At 38.7% G+C, this 19,979-nt stretch overlaps 1 protein-coding gene across 1 annotated transcript in view; it reads right to left on the bottom strand.

Moving 5' to 3' along the window:
* The window catches only part of dscamb (Down syndrome cell adhesion molecule b), a 161,377-nt gene extending 144,437 nt beyond the window's left edge, over positions 1-16,940 (bottom strand). Inside the window, exon 1 of the mRNA XM_053651059.1 lies at positions 15,354-16,940. Within this exon, the coding sequence (XP_053507034.1) occupies positions 15,354-15,396 (43 nt within the window). The 5' untranslated portion in view covers positions 15,397-16,940. The remainder of the gene's footprint in view (positions 1-15,353) is intronic.
* Positions 16,941-19,979: the final 3,039 nt, after the last annotated feature.

Genomic DNA, 19,979 nt, shown 5'->3' with positions numbered 1-19,979 from the left:
CATATGGTATGCACCATATGCACATGCCACAAAACAAGCTGTTTTGGTGGGATGAGGGTACTATAATGTTAAAATGTCTCATTTTGGATCAGTTAAACAAGCTGCACTCATGCATGTATGACACAGAGTTCTACACATGACTAAGGATTATATTATTATTTTGTGTCATTAAACTGACCCATTCTGATTTATTTTTTTGTCAAATTAGAGACAATGCTAAAAATTGTACTAATAAGAAGCTTTGTTGTGTATGTGTGCATGCAGAAAAGGGGGCATGATGGCTTAGTGGTTAGCATGGCTGCCTTGCACCTCCGGGGTTGGGGGTTTGATTCCTGCCTCTGCCCTGTGTGCGTGGAGTTTGCATGTTCTCCCTGTGCTTTGGGGTTTCCTCTCCCAATTCAGATACATGCGTTGTAGACTGATTGGCATGTCTAAATTGTCTGTAATTTAACCTGATGGGTTGGCACCAGGGTGTCCCCTGTCTTATGCCCCAAGTCCCCTGGGATAGGCTCCAGGCTACCTGTGACCCTGTGTAGGATAAGCGGTATAGAAAATGGATGGATGGAATGCATGCAGAACACATATTTCTATACACTGATCAGCCATAACATTAAAACCACTGATGGTGAAATAAATAACATTAATTATTTCATTACAATGGCACCTGTCAAGGGGTGGGATATATTAGGCAGCAAGTGAACAGTCAGTTCTCAAAGTTGATGTGTTGGAAGCAGGAAAAATGGACAAATGTAAGGATGTGAGCAAATATGAAAAGGGCCAAATTGTGATGGTTGGACGACTGCGTCAGAGCGTCTCCACAACGGCAGGCCTTGTGGGGTGTTCCCTCCCACCAGTTACAACTACTACTAATAAGAAGAAGAAGAATTAGAAGAGAAGAAGAAGAACAACAACAACAACAACATATAATTTTCAGTTTTGGTTTTTGGTCCAGAGTGCCATGCATTTACTGTGCTGTGATAAAGTATTTGACCCCATCCTGATTTCTTCTATTTATGTGTATATCTCATAAAAATAGTTTTAGATCTTCAAACGAAATACAACATAAAACAAAGGCAACCTGAGTAAATACACAATACAATTTTTTGTTTTTTTGGGTTTTTTTTGAAAGCAAAAAAGTTATTTATCACCTAGCCTTCCATGTGAAAAACTAATTGCCCCCTTAAACTTAAAATCTGGTTGTGCCACCTTTAGCAGTAATAAATGCAATCAAATGCTTATAATAACTGGAGATCAGTCTTTCACTTACTTCTAGGACTAGGATTTACTTCTATGGTTTGGATCATTGTCTTGCTGCATTATGCAGTTGCTCTTGAGTTGCAACTTACATACTGAAGACCAGACATTCCCCTTTAGGATTTTCTGGTAGAGAGCAGAATTTTTGTCTCCCTCAATTACTGCAAGTTGCCCAGACCCTGAAGCAGCAGAGCATCCCCACACCCACACACTTCCACCACCATGCTTGAACATAGGTATGATGTTCTTTTTGTGGAATTCTGTGTTTGGTTTACACCAGATGTAACGGGACACCTGTCTTCCAAACAGTTCCACTTTCGACTCATCAGTCCACAGAACATTCTCCCAAAAGGTTTGAGGATCATCAAGGTGTGTTTTGGCAAAATTCAGACAAGTCTTAATGTTCTTCTGGATTAGCAGTGGTTTCCCCTCACCACTCTTCCATGGATGCCATTTTTGCCCAGTGTCTTTCTGATAGTGGAGTCATGAACAGTGACCTTTATTGATGCAAGAGAGGCCTGTAGTTCCTTTGATGTTGTCCTTGGCTCTTTTGTGACTTGCTGGATGGGTAGTTGCTGTGCTCTTGGGGGAATTTTGGAAGGTCGGCCACTTCTGAGAAGGTTCATTACTGTGCTGAGTTTTTCCATTTGGAGATAATGCCTCTCGCTGTGGTATTTTGGAGTCCCAGAGCCTTTGAAATAGCTTTGTAACCCTTCCCAGACTGATGTATTTAAATCACCTTCTTCCTCATCGTTTCTGGAATTTCTTTTAACTTTGGCATAGTGTGTTACTGGGTAAGACCTTTTGACCGACTTCATGCTGTTGAAAAAGTTCTATTTAAGTGTTGATTTGATTGAACAGGGTTTTCAATAATCAGGCCTTGTTGTGTCTAGTCCAGCTGTACCCCATCATGAATGCAGTTTCATTGATTTGGGGAATTAGTAACTAGGGGGGCAAATACATTTTCACACAGTCCCAGTTGGTATTGGATAACATTTTTGCTTCAATAAATAACATTATCATTTAAAAACTGCATTTTGTGTTTACTCAGGTTGCCTTTATTTTATCTTAGATTTTGTTTTCATTTCTGAAACAATGTATGTTTTATCTAGTATGAGATATACACAAAAAATGAAATCAGGAAATATTTTTACAGAACAGCATAAGCTTTAATCAAGAATTTTCTTTTGATTGCAACACTATGAAAAAACATTTTGAAAATCAGATACATATTACAGAGATAACGTTCACATCAGACAAGGTAAAAATAAAATTTACTGGAGGTAGACAATAATAATCAGGTGGCTTTCCAAACATGAAAATGGATTTTGTGTGACAATTTTAAAATAAAAAGAATTGCACAGGATCAATGGGACATCAGGGTTACACAAATCAGCACAAATGATGCATTATATCTTTAACTGATGGCATCATCTTCGTACCATCCAAATAACTACAGGGGACTCGGCTACTGGACAGTTCCAGTTTTTTTAAAGATTTTTTGGACTGGTTCCTGCTTGCCTACTGTATATCAGGGCTGATGAACAGCGATGCCACTGTGTGCATTAGCACCTTAACATGGCGTAGACGTCTACCATGACAGGCAGAGCTTGGGCCTGGGGTGATTAAGGCAATACTCAGCACACAGCCTGGGGGAACTTTAGGGTGAGTGTGCAAGGGCTAGTGGGAGTAAGTAGGGACAAGAGACAAGGAACAGGTCTGGAGCGAACAGGACAACGTTTCATCCAATGTGAGCACACACTTCCTGCGTGCGGCTCCCCCACGGGCCTGAGCTCGCACAGGCACTTGTCAAATGACTGTTTCCCAATTTGCTTTCATGAATATTAAGCAGGACATGACAGACAAAAAAGAGCCTGCCGTCTGTTCGTCTGTGATCTGTGTAGACAGATCGGCGCTCTGATGTTAACGGTGGGGGGTGTGTGGATGCGAGGAGCTCTGATTCCCGTTGTCACATTCTAAACGAATGAACGTGAGCGGCTCGTTAAGAGCACGGAGAACTGCGGTGCATTTACTGGAGCTGGAGCTGCACAAACGAGTCTGTTAGTGAGGAGATTTCCATCTTACTTCGGCTGAAAACTCAAACGCAAATGGGAGGATAACCAAATACTTAGGCCACCACAAACCTCAAAGATGTAGACTGAGAGTTGCTTACTCCTAATTAGCAAGCAATATATTATATAGCATATTCAAAGCTGGTTTAAAAAATTCAAATATATACATATATATATATATATATATATATATATATATATATATATATATATATGTATACATACATATATATATACATATACGAACCTGGTCCAGTCAGTTTCAAAATTGGTATCGTTTCAATACCATGTTGGTGCTCCTGATTTTAGCACCGGATAACCCCATTCTCATGGGTTTAGCCTTTGCTTGGTTAATGTGAAGTCTTATCGGACTGTTTTAATCAAACCACAGTCAAATCCTGGCGTCCTCTAAACAACAGTGAATGGTGAATAGGAATTAGATTAGGATGCTAAAACACCTTCAGTGTGAGGTCAAAAACCACCTCTGTCAAGCCACAAAAAGGCTTTTGTCAAGTCGCTCAAAGAAGACAGGAGGAGTCTATGAGCCATGTGTCCGGACAAACTGGCTCACTTTGGTTAATGTGAGCATCTTCACAAGCATATATCCGGTCTTCATCGGTGCCAGCATGGATCAACAAGGGCCATTAGTGTGCACCAATTCGGCTCCGGATAGGGACGCTTTTCTCTCACCGCCAAGCCAGACTACTGTGGGTTCAGTGAAAGAGAGAACGGAAGGCTTATTAGACGCTCAGTGTTGCCTTTGTTGAGGTGCAGGTGTTGATTTCCATGTCTTTTGGGCACATCCGTCTGGTTTGACTCACTAAGGCAAGTGCCCAGTCCACCTGTTTTGTTACTGCAGCCTCAGATAAGATAGTGTCATAAAATCTCCTTTCTCGTGTTTTAAAAGTCTAACATTCACATCATATACAAATGTCTCATTAAAGTAAAATATGCTAATGTGCTAACACACTGTAATGATCAGGGTGTATATATGTGCATGTCCGTTATGTCTATATCCATGTTCATCTTGGACAAGATTTATCATACAGAGATACTGAGCTAAATAATGACATTCTCCAGGAAGGATGTCAGTTATTACTTATGCAAATGTGTCGTTATGTGATATTTAGGCCTATTATACAGAAAAACACCACAATGCTGCCTTCTGATAACGTGAACAGTCAAGTCTTGCTTTTGCAATATATCCCTTTTTTCCATGCCAAAAATAAGATTCTTCTGTCACAGCAGTGTCAAACTACTACCTAATCATGACCCTGATACTTCAAAACTGCAAAAGACAACCCCAGCATAAACTTCCACAGAAACCATTATCATATTTTTAATGTCCAGTTTAAAGCTGACCATCATCCAGAAGAGGTGTAGATTAACTTGATAGGGCTAACCTGAGAGAATGTACTGTATAAACATATAAATGCACATAGGAAATACAGAAACAACACCAAAGGGGTATTTTAGATATTTTGTTTTGAAACGTAAGTCAAGTTATGAACAGCTATCACACTGCATGGTTTGGTGCCACTTGGTTGAAATGAAAACCTGCAGCCACACTGAGCTTAAGATGTAGATATTACATGTAGATGTAATATGTTCACATGCAGTACTGTAGGCCTAGCTCCAGCTGTAAATATCCAGAAGACTTCCTGAAGCTCTTATCTATCTAAAGATACATCATAGTATCTAAGGTCATTTATGTCTTCTCCAAGAACATCTGATCTTTCTTAATATAATGAAATAGGGTGAATTCAGACATATTTGTTTTTGAATTTGCACTTTGTCAAAGGTTTCTTGGCATTAGTAAAACGGACAGATCTTCCTCACCAACAGAAATCCTCAAGGTGTTACCCTTTGGTCAAAACTGACTGAAAACCATATTTACTGATATTTGGGACACATATCATATCGGTTTAGATCGCTAGTCAGATTACTTTATTGATGCCCTAGGGGAAATCTGGGAGGGGAAATATTCAAGCCTTCAGTTTCATCCTCAGTTTATTTGTATATATTAAAACTTAAGCATAAATAACACTCTATAATTCATTTCTTACAGCAATAATAACAATAACGGGGCTTATGAAATCTTCATGTTTTCCAAATTCATGACTAATCTTTTCTGAAATTCAGTTTAACAGTTAAAATTGTAGTAACAAACCACTAAGGTTAGTAACATTTAATAATTTATTTCTTGCAGTATAGCAGCCCAACATATAATAAAAAAAACACACCATGTAATGCACATCAAATCCATACATAATCCATAACCATAGTTGTGGGGTGTTTTGTGCATCCAGTCATGCATTCATTATATGCCTTTACTTTTCCTCTCTATATTTACTGTATTTTAAGACTACTACAAATTAGCCTGGACCATGCAGTCCAAAATTACCATATCATGTTTAGAAATTTGGGACATCTTGGAAATGATTAAATGATAAACATTCTGTATGCATATGATTTGAACTTTATGCTTATCTCCCTACAGTAGTACCTTTTATGTGTATGTACACATCATAAATATGTATGACAATTTTATAACTTTATGAATGAAACTAGCGACTTCATATGTCATTTTTCCTACATCAGGTTTTTTGGGGTCAACTTCCTGTTTGACACTGACCACACCTGCTTACAGGTGCATCCCAAAAAATTTTAATATCATGGAAAATAAATTTTATTCTGTAATTTAATTCCAAAAATTGAACTTTCATATATTCTAGATTCATTAGACGTAAAGTGAAATATTTCAAGCTTTTTTTTGTTTTAATCTTGATGATTATCTTACAGCTCATGGAAATCAAAAATCCAGTATATAAAAATATTAGAATAAAATAAAAATTTATAATACAGAAATGTGAACCTGAGAAGAGCTCTAATCAGCCAATTAACTAAAAACACCTGCAGCCTTTAATCTCTCAAGATGAAAGTAAATTTTGCATTTCATTTGGAATTCAAGGTCCCAGAGTCTGAAGGAAGAGTGGAGAGGCACAGAATCCAAGTTGCTTGAAGTCCAGTGTGAAGTTTCCACAGTCAGTGATGATTTGGGGTGCCATGTCATCTGCTGGTGTTGGTCCATTGTGTTTTCTCAAGTCGAGAGTCAATGCAGCGTCTACCAGGAGATTTTAGATCACTTCATGTTTCCATCTGCTGACAAGCTTTTCCAGCAGGACTCTGCACCTGCCCACAGTGCCAAAACTACTAGTAACTGGTTTTCTGACCATGGTATTACTGTGCTTGATTGGCCAACCAACTCACCTAACCTGAACCCCATAGAGAATCTATGAGAGACACCAGACCCAACAATACAGACGAGCTGAAGGCCGCTATCAAAGCAACCTGGGCTTCCATAACACCTCAGCAGTGCCACAGGCTGATTGCCTTCATGCCACACCACATTGATGCAAAAGGAGCCCAGATCCTTTTGCAAAAAATAACTTTTCCATAATATTCAATTTTTTTTAGATACACCTGTATATGATGTCACATGAATTAAGTCATGTTACTTTTATCAAGCAGGTCCACTGCAAGGGCTCTGTAACATAAGTTTTGACTTTCACTCATAAGGGAAGAAAATAAATGCAGCTAAGATAAACTGTCCCAATTTACCTGATATCAAACTGTACTTAAATTCACTCTTCTTTGAACATTTAAAACTGAAAATCCATTATACCGTAAAATACACCGTAACCTGTAGTGTCTTTTTAGACACTGATCATTTTACTTCAAATACAAAAGTGAATTTTTTCAGTTAAACTGAACGTCCTAAGATGAAATTTACTCTACTCTGGCATGTTAACATAGCTAGCCAATGTTTGCATAGAACAGAGAACATTGGCTAGATAAATTATCTATTCATTTGAATAATGCTACAAAATACAGGGCACATGCTCTCATAACATTTCAAGGAATATACATTGATAGTCATTAGTTAGTCCACCAGGCAAGTAAAAGCTCGTAAAAAGTGTCCTTCCCAGTCCCATGTTTGATTGCTGAAAACCTAACTGACTAGGCTAGACGGTGGTAGCTAACGTAATATAATATGTAATGTGTGCTAATTGGCTAATTAAGTTAAACAGTAGGGCATCCAAGCATGCTCACAGCAGTGTGGAACGATTATCATCATCAGCTACCTATAGACAGCTATAATATTGAGCTCTATGGTTCTAACACCATTGTTGACATGTCAGTGGTACATTTCTTTGAATGTTAAAATATTTTATATATACACACACATATATATATCCATTTTCTATACCACTTATCCTACAGGGTCGCAGGGAACCTGGAGCCTATCCATACACATTCATACACTCATTCATACACTTTGAATATGCCAATCAGCCTACCATACATGTCTTTGGACTGAGGGAGGAAACCGGAGTACCCAGAGGAAACACCCACAGCAGGGGGAGAACATGCAAACCCTGCACACATAGGGCCGTGGCTGACATCGAACCTCAAACCCTGGAGATGTGAGGCAAATGAACGTGCTAACCACTAAGCCACCGTGCTCTCTCTCTCTCTCTCTCTCTCTATATATATATATATATATATATAAGATATATATATATATCTCTCTTTATATATATATATATATATATATATATATATTTTTTTATATATATATATATATATATATATATATATATATATATATATATATATATATATATATATATATATATATATATATATATATGAGAGAGAGAGAGAGAGAGCGCACGGTATATATAAATATATCCATCCATCCATCCATCTCCTATACTGCTTATCCTTCCTTCAGGGTCACGGGAAACCTGGAGCCTATCCCAGGGAGCATCGGGCACAAGGCGGGGTACACCCTGGACACGGTGCAAATCCATCGCAGGGCACTATTTAAATATAAATAAATAAAATATAATAAGGCATTCGAAAGCTATAGACTCACTGACATATATATATATATATATATATATATATATATATATATAGCTTTCGAGTGCCTCCTGTATGCCATACCCATTTTACAGCATTGCAGAGCCACACACAGCTGTAGGGTCTTTGGCAAGAGGAGACATAATGGCTGCCCCTCTTTATTTTACGGTCTTCCCCTCAACCCAGCTGTCCTCTAATCCCCTCTTCTTCTCCTCTGCTCGCTCTCCTTCAGTGCAACGCTCCTGTGAATTCTAGCTTGGACGAGAGGGGGACCAGCCAACCACGGAGACACAAATGTATTCAGAGCATTTAGTAGCCCGGATTAATCGAATTATAATTTAATCATCTGATCAAACAGCAATTAGCATAATCACTTCTGGGGAAAGGATGATAGAGAGGAGGAAGGAACACACGATAAACCTCGGGCAACTGGCGCTCTAATGAGACGTTTAACTGCGAAAACACAGTTAAAATGTAACATTTTGCTGGGGTCCTCATCAGATGTTAATAGTTATTGAAGGATATCTGTAGAATATAATCCAAGGAGGTGAAGGATGATTTGGATTTTGGTGGCTTTGACTAAGTTTTTAATTGTCTTAACATGATTTAGACATTAACATGATAATAAACCTAGAAACAATTGGGACAATTGCATAGCATGTATATTTGTAGGTTTTAATATTCCATCCTTTATGTTGGATAAAAATTCAGTGGACTTCAGGTGTCCTTTAAATCTGTATATGAGCAGCGCTAACATGATGAAAACTGTCAAAATGGATGGTAAAAAAAATATCTGAATTTCTAATAGACAGTATGTAAAAGATGTATGTAAAAAATTATTACCCAAAACATTTCATTGATGTCTTGCTATGGCAAGTTATAAACAAATATACAAAAGTATGTGCATCTTTTTCAAAAAGCTATATGTATGCATCTAAATCATTTTACATGTAGGTTTTTAAAAATCCATACAAGTGACAGTGTTCAGAAATGTTAACATGGATGGCTTTTTAATACTAAAATGCTTTATTTAAAAATCAGTCATGTTATTACTTTAACTTTTTGTTTTAACATTATGATTTGCTGTGACAGCTTCCTCCACCAAAATTCATAAGAATTCAAATAAACGCAGAGTTGCTTAGTCGTTAAAGTCATGATAAAGACTATGATTTTACAATTTACATTTACAATTTCTTTCCCGTGGCTATCAAAATCATGCATGGACATTGGCCTTAAAGATCATTTTTCACCTCCAGTATGGCATCAAGAATGCATCTGAGGAAGCTTCTTTTCTTTTCCTTCATCTACTGTGCAATAAATAGATTGTGCAGGACATGTTAAAAGAACCCTGTACATTTGTACTAGAAAGAGTTACTTCACTGATACAAATTTAACGTCGTTGTTGTTTGATGTTAACTGTTCACATTGTTCATTTATGTGTTGTGTGTATGGCTGTGAGAGGAAATGAGAACCGAGGGTCACATTCCTCGTGTGTTCAGGCGTACTAATTCTAACTTTTATTCTGATTTCTGATATAGATGTGTAATGATCCAGTGATTTGGATTGATGCATCAATTTAAAAGGCAATGATTGAAACAAACTGATGCAACAATCATAAATCGATTACAAGTGAGTAAAAATTGATTATTATCTACAAAGGACAATGGGTATACACAAAAAATCATATTACACATCATAAACTGACACGTAAATGATTTAATAGGCTAGCAAAGTGTCTGTAACTTTGATACTTTTAAAAGAATCCTTCTCTATGATCATGATAATTCGTGACACATCAGAGGCTACTAAACTGAAGCGTATAGTATCAAAGCATTAAATATCCAACCGAACCAAAATCATACTGCATCGTGTGAAAGCCTCGTGGTTTACACCCCTAACGGAAACCCACACACAATCCTTCTTCATTTGTAAATGAAATAACATCTCTTTCTTTTTTTGTCTAAAAAAAGGTGCCACCAGGTTGGTTTTCCTTGTCTAATCTTGACATATACATCATAAATCTAAGAATACAAGCCACAGTCATTCGTCTATAAATGACTATCTGCTTTGGTACAAATTTTGGTTACGAGAGCTGTCAAGGTTATAAGCAAAGTAATAAGATGATTGATATTCCATAAGGAAGAGCTTATGGTTTTAGTACTGCAAAGTACAAAATTAACTCCATGTTAATGCTTCATACTGTCATTTGTCTTGATTTTTTTTTTTAAAGACTTTAAATCTAAATGTTTAGATAATTCATTTAAATGTAGAATTTTACATTTTTGGGAAGGGTGCATATAGTTTTGTACATGTGTTTGTAACCTGACACAGCACCCTTTTTTCAGTGTCAAATGTGTAATCTGACCCAAATGTCATGAATTTTATTTATCGTCATGTTGTGTAGGAAAATTGTCCTGCTGTTTATAACATTCAGAATAAATACATGGATGAATACATACAGGAAAACATACAATAACCAAAAATCTTGGAATGGAACCGTGCTTCACTTTTTTCTTTTTTTTTTAATTTTGCATTTAATCTTGTTCAGTTATTATTCATAGATGTTTTTTAAAAAAAACTCACAAATATCCTATTAATTATGTAATAATTCATGTAGGTAATATAACCAAAAATGGATGAACTTAAAGGTGCAAATTTGAGCAAATGTCACATTTGAAATTTCACATGGCCAATAACATTTTTCTTTTTTCACTCCCAAAAATATTTAGACATGAAATTCCTTTTGGGATGATGATATGATGCTGTTTTTCTTTGGCTCATAAGAAACATCTCAGAAACCAGAAAAATATGCAGTAGAGACAGAAAATAGCGGACAACCAAACAGCAATTTCAGGTCATACAATTTTTGTCAGAAATATTCGGTCGAGTCTAACGCTCAGCCGCCTCGTTTTCAATAAGATCTGGAGACAATAAAGGAGGGATTCAGCGAGGTTCTGTCTTATTTCCTATTCTTATTCTCTCCTTAATAAAACAGCGATTTTCACTACAGCCATCAATCAAGCAAAGCCGTCTAACAGGTCAGTCTCAGCGGACGTTATGTAAATAACACACCAAACAACTCACTGATTGTATGAACTCATAACTGAGACATCCTAATAATTGTTCATGAAGACATAGGGCTGATTTCAAACAGCGGAATCTGTAGAAGACAAATGACACGTGGTTGAACGCAAACAGCATGTCGAGCAAACACTGCAATAATTGATTTTAATCCAATTATCCAGTGTAAGCCTTCGCATCCAGCACCTGAACAAGGCCCAGCTAACTTGGGAGAATCTTTAAATAGATAGAGGATTGAAAGGCATAAGACTTTCATGAGTACCTTGCAAAAACTCGAACAGATGGGCCCTTAATCAGCACAGTGGCTTAATTGCCCCCAGTAGATTAACTCCCATGAAACACACTTCCAAGCGGCCAAATGGAGTCAAATTAGTGCTAGTGTTTTCCACCTTAAATTGTTCGGTGATATTAACTGTAAACAATAATTTTAAAAAAAAACCTGCGATATAATCTAGATTATTAAGCGCTATTTCTACCTGTCAACCTTCACTAATCTCATCAGGAAACAGATGCTGTCCATACTGCATAGGATAATCTCAGATAACAGAACAGGGTATGTTTTTAGATTAGGATTAGGATCTGAAGGCGTAAGATTATAATCCACCGTTACTCGTCTTCCATTACTTCTCTTTCTGCAGCTTGGAATTATACCATTACAGCTGCAAAAATCGGTAACATCTCTGTCCCTGTGTTCCCCTCCCAAGACAGTGATTGTGCTGTTTAATTGTACACATTCACATTTGAACATGCTTTGCCTGAAGGGTTGCTCGGCGTTAAAGCAGGAGCAAATTCCCAAAGCCCCTGTAATGCGTCTATCAAAATTAGCATGGAATACATTTTAGCTCAACATACAAAAACGGTTGTGGAGGACATCGGCCCTGAAGTTAAACAGCAAGAGTTTCAAGAATTTATGCTTTTAATAAACATCTCAATTAGAGCTTGAACTATGTAAAAAAAATAATAAAATAAAAAGGATCACACTGTAATAAAATGTGAATATTGTGCTATCTGCTTAAATTATCAATTAAAAAATTTCAAGAAGGATGATAATAAGTAATGCAATGCTACAGTATAAATATGAAATGATATGGTTAGAGGAACTCAATATTTATTTTCAAAAAGCTTGTTAGCCTTCTAGATTTTCTGGTTTTCTGCATTGCATGCTGTATATTTCAACACAGATCATTTTTTTACGTTATTATGTAGGATCTATTTCAACTACTCTTATGGTATATCTTAATGCTGATAGCAGGGGTGGGCGATATGACAACATGTGACCGTTATTGCGGTATAAAAATTACATCACAACACCCTTTTCTGTTATAACAGACCAGCTCCCTTTTTTTTATTTTTTTTATTTTACATACCCTACAGTAACAAGCAGTTGATGAAATGATTTATTTTGACCAATTCCTTTGCTTTTTCTCCTATTCCTTCTGAACTGGTTTATTCTCAGACATGTCGAATTCTAAGAACTTTTTTCACATGTATTGATTTGCTTTGGCTCACAAAAACAAAAATATCATGTTGCATCTCATATATTGTGAAAATATCTTTGAATATTGTGATATTTTCGCCATATTGCTAAGCTCTGATTGACAGCATACAGTAACTGTTTCATATTGCTCTTCCACACCATACCTTCATACCATTAATGTCATCATGCAGAAATAAAACTGAATATTTGAGCAGTCTTTGGTAATGAAATAAAATGGTGTGCATTGTAAATCTAGAATGATATGGTTACTCAGTTTCAGTCTATGGTTTTTCTGTGACCAGGCAGCGCAGTGATAGAAGCTCTACATGTACATTGCACTTCTAGGATCGTTCTCGCTATGGCCTTATTTGATGAAACACCCAGCTATGGCATTCATAATGGAGGTTTCCATAGAGACAGGCCAAGGAGCATGTGCAACCTTGTAGAGATCTAGAATTTTCTAGAATAGGCTTGATCCACACACAAAAAAAAAAGAAGAAGAAGAAAAAGGCCAGCTTCCCAAGAGCAGGTTTGCTTTACAGGATATTAAAAGAAAACTAATAGCATCACTTAAATTATTCCAGCTGATGAGACTTATCATCCTAATCATCAACCACTTTGTTCTGAAGATGCGTTAAAAAATAAAACACACAACCTTTTTAGCAGGCATTGTAGTAACACACTGCATGGTTATAGCTGGAAAATTAGGAACACACCATGATGTACAGAATGTACAAACAGACGAGAGCTCACATGACTCTTATCCTGCTGTCTAACCTGGTGGATGATGAATAATCTGTCCTTATTGGTCTTTTATGAGATTCAGCAGCTGAGGCAGAGGAAGAGGGAGGTACTGTGGGTTTTTTTTTTCCCCTCACATTTTTGCAGTTAATATACGGTACAATGCGAACAGATATACAACCCGACACTACTGTCCCAAAAGACAGCAGCCATGTCCACATCCACATCCACACATGATTCCACATCCACATCCGCAGCCACATCTTTTCCTCCTTCACCAAAATGCGATTTCACTTTTAATCCCTTCAAACCTGCCTTCATTTGACTGCATTGTATTTTTTTTTCTGGATGTTGCATAGTAACCTCCATTCAGCAATGTTTGTGTGTAATTTGTCAAGGAGACTGATTTCTTTCCCTGCCTTTCCCTTCATTTTGCTCCCCCCCACCCCCCTCCCTCCTTCGGTCTCCGTACACACCCAGCCATGTTTTTACCTACTGACCGTCGGTTGCAGAGCAGCTAAAAAAAACAAGAAAACAATCCTTTTCTTCACCAGAATGATTTTTTTTGTTTTTGCTGAACAGCTACGCAATGCATAACACACGACCTTTTAATTCAACTCTGCATGTATATACACACACAACTGGCTCTGAATGCAGGGATACTATATATAACCTATATATAACGAACACACACCCAGACAGAGAGACATATTTTAACCATTTTTTTTCAATCCTTATCCTAAAGTCTCTCACCTCATTTCAACTTGATTAATAAAATGGCATGTAAGTGATAATTATATTGATCTGCAACCTCCTGTAATGCCTTCAAGAATCATATGATGTACCAGACTTTAAAAATGACAAAATGTATGTTTGTGTTTTTTTAACCCTTAATGATTACATATTACTACAATCATTAGATTATTCATAAAGCGTTTTTAAGCACAGGTATATAGGTAATATATGGACAACTTCTAAAAATAGCAAAGCAACATTGTTTTATTTATTCATCCATATCATAATTTCCTAAACACTCACAAAAAGACAAAAAGATTTATTCACCTGACTCTGCATAATTGGTATATAACAGTTACTAGCATATGTGATTGGGTTTTTTTTTTTGTTTTGTTTTTTTGTTTGTTTGTTTTTTTGCTTCCAAAATACATTTGAAATGATAATACTTGGAAGAATGCAATTAACTTTATCACAGTGGGAATAGATGAGGGAGGACAGGACATAATCTAAAGGCACGCCATGCACGGTGAAGGCACCGGCCAGGCCGTTAAATCGTGTTTTTTGGGGAGAAGAAAAGAAAGAATGTGCCTCCGAAATCTCAACGCATCATCAAATGCCATCTAAATCACTTAAGGTGTTAAACAGGAGCTCGGGTCCATTAACGCGCCATCGAGCGGAAAGTGAATGGCAGGAAACGCGCAACCTGTGTAATTAGCGCTAAATCCCCCCTAGAAGACGCGCGCGCGTGCTCTCTCTCTCTCTCTCTCGCTCTCTCTCTGTGTGTGTGTGTGTGTGCGCGCGCGCGCGCGTGCTTGCGTCGGATGGACAGATCATTCCGTGAAGGCCTTTTTTTTCTCTGGTTGCACTGATTAGAGCTGCAGTTGAGGCTGTGGTCAGAGAGCTGCTGGAAATTTAGATTAGGAAAAACAATCCCCTCTAAATATGCTGAATTACTGCTATTCGTTATTGATCATTTCCTGTGTGTATTGGCCCTAATTGAGATGGAGTTCAATTTTAAATTAGATTTGATATAATGAATTAAAAACATAATAAATGCGACCAACCATTTGAGATGCTCTGGAGAAAGAGAAATGCAAATATCCACATGCCCCGCTCCGTTCAATCCCCAAGCTATGCTTCCTCGTCGCACTCCGCGCACTTTGTCCACTGTTGCTTGTGTTTGCTTGCTTGCTTGCTTGCTTGCTTGTTTGTTTGTTTGTTTGTTTGTTTGTTGCCACCTCTCTAGGCCGGCGGAAAGGTGAGATTCGGTCCGGTTGTCAGTGACTCGGCGTGTGCAAGCTTCGCGCTCTCGCGCGCCGGGCACGAGCGTCGTGCGCTTCCCCGATTCCGGTCCCGGGTTTGTCCTGCGCGGCTTGCGACGCGGAGTCTGAGTCCCAGTCCGAGTCCTGGTCCGGGTCTGAATCCGGGTCTGAGTCCGTGTCTGGGCCGTTTACGGGCAAATACGGCTCTGCGCCACGCGCTTCGAGCGGGAAAACGAAGAAGGGGAAAGAAAACTCGGAAACAACACCAAGAGGCAAAAAGACGCACTCCTGCGTGTCATTGAAATAAAAACCAAACCGGGTGGGGGCGGAAAGGAAAAAAAGGAAAACGCATTTAAAGAAAAACTAAAAACAAGCATGTGTGGGATGTGGAAGAAGGTTGTAAATAAATCATAGGGTGTGTGTGTTTTTTTTTTTTTCCAAGGGGGGTAAAAAAGGGGAAAAAGGAAAGAAAGCAAATCCGGATAAAAGCAGAAGCGGCGGGAGCGAGCGAGCGGTCGCTGGATGCCGAACTCAGACCATCTTCACGCGCCTCTCACCGTCCCGCAGGCTACACGCACGCGCATGCATCTCCTCCCGCAGCCGCTTTAATCGCGTTGGCTTCTGCTGCGCTCGCGCTCTCGGGCTCACAGCATCACGGGTAAGAAAGCGCCTTCCTCTCTCCTCTTCCTCCACAGCCCGCTCATCCCTCCCATAGCGCCTTAAAGGAGCCGAGGTTCCCGCCTCCCGCGCGCGCAAAAAAAAAAAAAAGAGAAGAGAAAAAAAAAAAGCAGGCTCGGTGTAGAGGCACCTGAACTGTGCAGAACTGCGTTAATGAGGACTGGTAAGTGGATGCAGGTTTACTTGGTGTTTTAAGGAGAAGTCTTTACTCATGATATTTCCGTTTCCCTTCTCAGAATTCCGCTGCTCCAACCACAACACCTGGCTCACCTCATCGAGCCCTTCAGGTGGAGAGAAATGGCTGTGTTAGAAATGCAAAACACTAATATGTGCAGGAATGGGACACTAATTCATACCAAGGTTATTACCAGATTTCTTTGCTTAGGTCTTAAGAGTTGGATTAGGTTACCACACAATAAGAAACGTGAGCATGAAGAACATGAAGAACAAAAATAAAAGAGCAAAAAGGGCGTTTTCCGTTTCTGCTCCTGCAGCCTTGTTAGCATTTACATAGTTTCCATTCCAAAACTTAAATCACATTTAAACACCAAGTAAAAAAAAAATTATATCAGGAATAACACTTACATTTACAGTTAATGTGAACTAGAATGGCTTGACGACTGGGAAACAGTGATTTGTAATCTGTCATGTGAAAAGAATGAAAAAAAAACATGTTTGAAAAATTCTGTCTTGAGTCATCTTCAGACATGGCTTCAGTGAAATGTGAATTACTTAGTGAATTATTTTTTATAAAAATATTTTAACTTGGAGTGGAAGCTGTAAATTGCCCCAACGTGTAAAGGAAGTGTGAATGTCTGAGTGTGTGTGTATATATATATATATATATATATATATATATATATATATATATATATATGTGTGTGTGTGTGTGTGTGTGTGTGTGTGTGTGTGTGTGTGGTGCCCAGGGATGGAATGGTACATTCCTACTTCTCATCCAGGATATATGGCTCTGGATCTAACACAACCCCTTATAAAGACGTTCCTGAACATGAACGAATGAATGACTATATCAGAAAATATCCTTACACTGCAAATTCACAAATCCATTCTGCAACTGATACGATTAAGTCATTTATTGTGCCTTTAAACATGGATTTGGTTTTATATAAACAGACAGCACAGAGGGAGTTTCTCCATATAACGTTTAATTTAAAATTATTCTAGTTTAATGGGAGATTGCATGACAGGACAAGAAATAATCATTCATCTATATTCCACCTCTTAAATCATGCTATACATTGATTATATACTGATGACAAGTAGATCACAAAAAATTCAAATAAAAATCAAACAGCTCACAGCTTGTTTCAGTGCAGAGTTGGTCTGACTATAGATGCACACCTCGCCATACCTGTGGGAAATTTATTACAACTATGTTCACACAGTCGACACACACAGGGAAAACAACAGTGCTATAAGATTCAGGTTGGAGCCTTGGGAATACTGGGAATACAAATGAGCTTTAGGGAGGGAAGACTTATTGTAAGTTAGAGGGCGTTTCAGAGATGAGGTGCTTATCAAGAGGAACTATTATCTTTCAGTTGGAAGCTGTGATCAGTCAATTGAACATAGAAGTATTAAGCAGGCCATTGAAGGGAAATCTAAGAGTGTAGGCGGGTATGAGGAAAGAGTGTAAGTTTGGTGTTTCCTTTGTCAACAAATTAGGAGAATTTTAAGGGGGGGGTATATTTTATGGGGAACAATGTCTATGTATTAGATTTAACCATGAGAGGGTTTGAAGCTCAATGCAGTAGCCATAAACTTGATGACATTGTAGTTTTATCATTAGGCCACATGTCAGATATCCATTTATTTGATCATTTAGTAAGCTGTAGTAACACACACACACACACACAGACAGCCAAATATCCATCCATTTTCTGTACCACTTATCCTACACAAGGTCGCAGCGCAAGGTCGCTGGAGCCTATCCCAAGGAACATAAGGCGAGGTGGGGGACACCATGGACGGGGTGCCAACCCATCACAGGGCACAATCACAAACACATATTCACACACTACGGACAATTTAGAGATACCAATCAGCTTACAGCACATGTCTTTGGACTGGGGGGGGAAACTGGAGTACCAGGAGGAAACTCCCGAAGCACAGGGAGAACACGCAAACTCCATGCACAAAGGGTTAGAGGCAGAAATTGAACCCCCAACCCTGGAGGTGCAAGTTAAATGTGCTAACCACCACTAATCCACTGTGCACCACACACAGATATACATTGGACAAGCAAACATTTGATCATCTTTGAAACAGTGCCTATTAATAAAGCTAATATGCACTATCAAATAACAATACAATTAAAAATACAATTTACATTTTGTAGTAATTTTCACAATTTAAATTAACAAAAAAAGAGATCAGTCACATAGAAAAAGTAAGTACACCCATACATTTATCATACCTTATCATACCATATCAAATCCATAAAATTAGAATCAGGTGTTCAGGATTGGGAGCCAGTGATTAGAACATGCTTAAGGAGTGCAGGTGGAACCGGTCTTAGTTATACCCCTGTCATATCTAGTGTCTGGTGTTCCCTTTGCTGTTGAGGTGTGTGGTGTCATCATGCCAAGATGTAAAGAGTTCTACAAGGTCTTCAGAAAAAAAGGTTGTGGACGCCTATGAGTCTAGCAAGAGATTTAAAAAAATCTCCAGATTATTTGAAACACATCACTTTACTGTAAGGAAAATAATCAATAAATAGTGCAGATTTCTATCTAACACGAGAGTTCACCACGGTGTATATTGTAGCTGTTTACATCCCTCCAAGTGCTAAAGCTAGCGAGGCACTCAGTGAGCTACAAGACAACATCTGCTCTCTCCAAAATAAACACCCAGAGGCATTTTTCGTGATTGCGGGAGACTTTAACCACGTCGACTTGACAGACACTACACACGGGTTTTACCAGCATGTCACCATCGCGACACGGGGAGACAACACTCTTGACCGTGTGTACACAAACAGACATGGAGATTACAGAGCAGTCCCCCTCCCCCACCTCGGTCTCTCTGATCATATTTCCATCTTGCTTGTCCCTTCCTACAGCCCTGTGCTGAAAACAACGAAACCAATGCAAAAGACAATCACTGTGTGATTGTGATTGCCCAATGAGCTCTGTGCTTCAGCAATGCTTTGCTTGCACTGACTGGCAGGTTTTCAGGGAAGCAGCAACATACGCTAGAGAGGTGGATCTAGAGTAATATGCATCAATTGTCACCAGCTACATTAGTAAGTGTGTGGATGATGTTTCCTCCACCAGAACAAGTGCTATCCACCCTAATCAGAAATGCTGGCTGAATGCTGAGGTCAGATTTCTTCTGAGAGCCCACGACTCTGTGTTCAGGTCTGGCGATGTAGATGGAAATTGACTGCGAAAAAGAGCCCAAGCTGCATATGCTCTAAAAATACAGTGTTATGTCTTCACCAATGACCCCTGAAGCATGTGGGTGGGCATTAAATCCATCACAGACTACAACAGAAGAGACACTGAATGCCCTAGGGACCCATCTGTTCCTGATGCTCCCAACACTTTCATGCTCGTTTTGAAGCCTTCAGTACTTCTCCTAGCACCGGACTCACCCTAACACCAAGGGAGCAGCTCCCTAGCAAGACTACAGACGATGTCAGGAGGTCCCTCCTGAAAATCATGCACGTCAAGGCTGCAGGTCCAGACAACATCTCAGGTCGGGTCCTGAAAGACTGTGCACACTAGC

This window comes from Ictalurus furcatus, chromosome 20, assembly GCF_023375685.1.
Source record: "Ictalurus furcatus strain D&B chromosome 20, Billie_1.0, whole genome shotgun sequence".
NCBI classification, from domain to species: domain Eukaryota; kingdom Metazoa; phylum Chordata; class Actinopteri; order Siluriformes; family Ictaluridae; genus Ictalurus; species Ictalurus furcatus.
Note: the sequence above shows the minus strand (reverse complement) of the source record. Positions and strands in the feature narration are given on the sequence as shown.